At 37.8% G+C, this 3,683-nt stretch overlaps 1 protein-coding gene across 1 annotated transcript; it reads right to left on the bottom strand.

Annotated features, from left to right (window-relative positions):
- Nucleotides 1-619: 619 nt before the first annotated feature.
- Nucleotides 620-2,958, bottom strand: LOC115719707 (CBL-interacting serine/threonine-protein kinase 11). Its single transcript, XM_030648855.2, has one exon. The coding sequence runs from the start codon at nt 2,429-2,431 to the stop codon at nt 1,043-1,045; it is 1,389 nt and encodes a 462-aa protein (XP_030504715.1). The 5' UTR covers nt 2,432-2,958; the 3' UTR covers nt 620-1,042.
- Nucleotides 2,959-3,683: the final 725 nt, after the last annotated feature.

The following is a 3,683-nucleotide window of genomic DNA, read 5'->3' as shown; positions in this document are numbered from 1 at the left end:
CATATCTCATACTAGAATGGCCAGTGATGCACCGATGCAGCACATATGACATGATTACTCAATTTGGACATTTTGCTCTCCTACTAACCCAACAAATTGGCACAATAACCAATAATTTCGTTTATAAAATAATAATGGCCAGTCTAGTCTGGACTCTCCTGCACCAAACAATCCAGCCGTAATCCACCGCTACTAATGTTAAATGCTAAACATTATAAATTAATTAACTAATTCGATCACACAAACTAGTGGGGCTTCAACTATTAGACTGCTAATATTTTAAAGGCTTGAACCACAAAGAATCAAAATCAAGGTTCAATTCATACACGGACAGCTCATTGAACTCTGTCTACACTCTTAGAATCTCATCATACTTAGTATTACTCTTGACCCAACCAAACCATCCTTTTAAAAGGTCTCATTTCTATTTTTCTTTCCTACCATAAACTCAAAAGTCTGCAACTAAAAATAAAAATTGAAATTAAAAATTCATTTATTGTCAAAGAAAAATAATAATAATAATAATTACGAATTAATTTTGGCATTTCGAACATGCTCCGTCTATTGGAATAAAACTGTAATGGGAAATCAACCTAAAAATAAAAGGTGTAAACGAATATGAAGAAAATGGAATTATAATTAAGGAGTCGAAGTTGAGAGTTCATACTCAAAACCCTTCACTCTCCGGTTGTCGTTTACATACTCAAAAGGTATATATACATACAACTTATTCTATTTTTTTTTTCTTTTCTTTCTTTCTTCCAAAACATCCTCTTAAATCACTGTACATACATTCATTCACCTCTTCCACCACCATCCACCCCACTAAAATTAACAACTGAAATTTAAAAACACAAACTTTAAAACTGCTCTCTTTCTCTCTGACATATCAGACGACATTGTAATTTATAAGTAATATTGTACCAAACGACATCCAAAAAGGAACCCACCATCCCCCCATGACCAAATTTTTTATTTTTTATTTTAAATTTGCAGCAAATTCGTAATCTAATTAATATATATATGATGAACCAACTTATGACTATGACGATGATGATGATGATGAAGCCTCATCCAAAGAACAATTCGAAGTTGAAGCTTCTGACTCCATAAACGAAGAGCTAGAAAATGACAACAAAGGCCTAAGCTTATTCTCCCAAATCTCTTTGTAAAGATTGGAATCACCACCTTTTCTCTTGGCTTCCACAACCACTAAGGTCTCGGTTAACCTGTAAACCTCTAGACCCATCACCAATTTACCATTATGCCCTTCAATCTCGACTCCGAATTCCTTCTTCGTCTTCATCCTTAACCTCTCGCCTTTGGCGAACTCGTCAACTTTCTGGATGATCTTTTCCGGCCACTCCTGCGAGATGAGTCGTTCTCCTTCCTGGACTGAGCTGTTCGATAAATCAAATAACCCAGAAAGGTCCAGTCCCGATGAGAACGATATGATGTCAAACGCGTTCAAGTTGGCCAAGCTCAGATCCTTTGGGTCATGCTCGCCATCCCCGGACATTTTTGGGACTGGTTCGGATTCTTCGTCGTAGAAATTGATTTGAGCTCTGTACCCACCTTTTCTGAACCACGGATCCTTCAAAATCTCGTCAATGGTGATCCTGGTCTCGGGATTCGTCTCCAAAAGGCGAGATAAGAATCGCTTGAGATCTGGGGACATCCACCTGGGGCAACGATATTCACCTTTATAGATCTTCTTATACAAGGCCATGAGATTCCCATCATTGAAAGGAAGGTAGCCGGCGGTTAAAACGAACAAAACGACGCCGCAGGACCAAACGTCAATCTTAGCCCCGTCGTATCCCCTCTGGTTGAGAATCTCGGGTGCCACGTAAGCTGGTGTCCCACAAAGCGTGTGGAGGAGACCATCGGACCGGATCTGGTCATCGGCAATGGCGCTGAGACCAAAATCAGAGACCTTCAGGTTACCGTTCTCATCGAGGAGGAGATTCTCAGGCTTGAGGTCACGGTGGAAGATCCCACGCGAGTGGCAGTAACCAACGGCGGAGATCAGCTGACGAAAGTACTTGCGGCTGAGATCTTCAGAAAACCGTCCCTTGGCGACCTTAGCGAAGAGCTCACCTCCCTTAACAAACTCCATCACGAAATAGATCTTGGTCTTCGAAGCCAAAACCTCGTGAAGCTTGACGATGTTAGGGTGGCGCAACCTCTTCATGACAGAGATCTCACGCTTAGCGTTCGACCTGAGGTTCGGAGTGGCCAATTTCTTCTTGTTAATAATCTTGATCGCCACGCTCTGTCCAGAACGGACATCCCTGGCGTGATGAACCTTCGCAAAGGCACCACACCCGAGAAGCCGTCCGACCTCATATTTCCCAAACAAAACATTTTCAGGCGCGGCGGCCGAGCCAGTAGCGGCGATGTTACCATCAATCTGTTCGATCTCTGGCATCTGGCTCGATCCAGAGACCGAACCTGTCGGCTCGATCAGAACGAGATTACGGTTTGGGGTTTGGTTTTGGCGCTTTACAGCTGCCGAAACCGAATACTCCGGCGACGATGACGGAGTAATTGCGATAGAATTATTGCGTGCAAACACACGCGCCGATGTTAGAACGAGTGTCTCTGTTTTTCTTTCTTTTTTTTTTTCTTTTATTTCTTTGTGTTTATTTGGTTGTGTTTGTGAAATGTTGTTCTGTTTGGAACCAAGTTTTATATGAAGGAATTTGGGAAGGGAGGAAATTGAGAATGAAGAAAAAGGGGATTGTATTTGTATGGGTACGTGTTTGGTGGAAATTTCGAGATAGGGATGCTTGAGCTGTTATTTTAATTTGGGGGCGCGTGAGTTTGCGTGAGACACCCGTGTATGTATTGCCGAAGCGAATCCAGACAAAGACCTTTTAGAGTTAAGATACTGTTATAACGGAACACTATATATGTAACAGCCCTACTTTTTATGGAAATCTACTCTCTCTCCTCCTGCCACACAAACCACATTTTTGTTTTCATTTTTTTTTTTTAAGAAATAGGATTAAAAATAGATGCACTGAGGTAGCTTTTGGTTTACTAAAATATAATTGTAATGATAATAGGAATGGTAATATAAATGGGATTTTTTTTTATTTGATTTGGTATAAAAATAAAATTAAATAATTAATATATTAATTAAAATGTTTTCATTTTATTTATTGTCAATTATATTTAGTAAAAAGATAAGAAAGAACAGTAAAAAAGTCTTTTTTTTTTATAATATATTAGTAATTATAATCTTTATTTGTTATTCTTTTCAAAAAAAAAAAAAAATCCTTATTTACCAATCATACATGAATTTATACAAGTGATATAATGCTCATTATAATGTAACCAAATATTATAATTGTAATCTCTATTCTATTCTAATTTTAATTACACCACCAAAAAAAACTTGCTCTAACTCTATTTTAGTATTAGCTAGCAAAAGTGTAACATTTATTTATTTTTTTTTAGTTATGATATTTATTGTTAGAATTGTAATGCGATGTTATATGTTTTATTACTATGCAATTATTCAAATTTAATATTTGGTCAATACTATTCGTAATAGAATGCTTTGCTTAGGGATTGTCGTTCCACCCTAAAGTTTGATGTTAATAGATCAAAAAGAAAGCACGCGATTTTTCACTAATTTATTTCAAGCTTGATGTTAGGTAATTTTAAGCTTGATA

Source organism: Cannabis sativa, chromosome 2, assembly GCF_029168945.1.
Source record: "Cannabis sativa cultivar Pink pepper isolate KNU-18-1 chromosome 2, ASM2916894v1, whole genome shotgun sequence".
Taxonomy (NCBI): Eukaryota; Viridiplantae; Streptophyta; class Magnoliopsida; order Rosales; family Cannabaceae; genus Cannabis; species Cannabis sativa.
The sequence above is the reverse complement of the archived record's forward strand: the minus strand, read 5'-3'. Positions and strand labels throughout refer to the sequence as shown.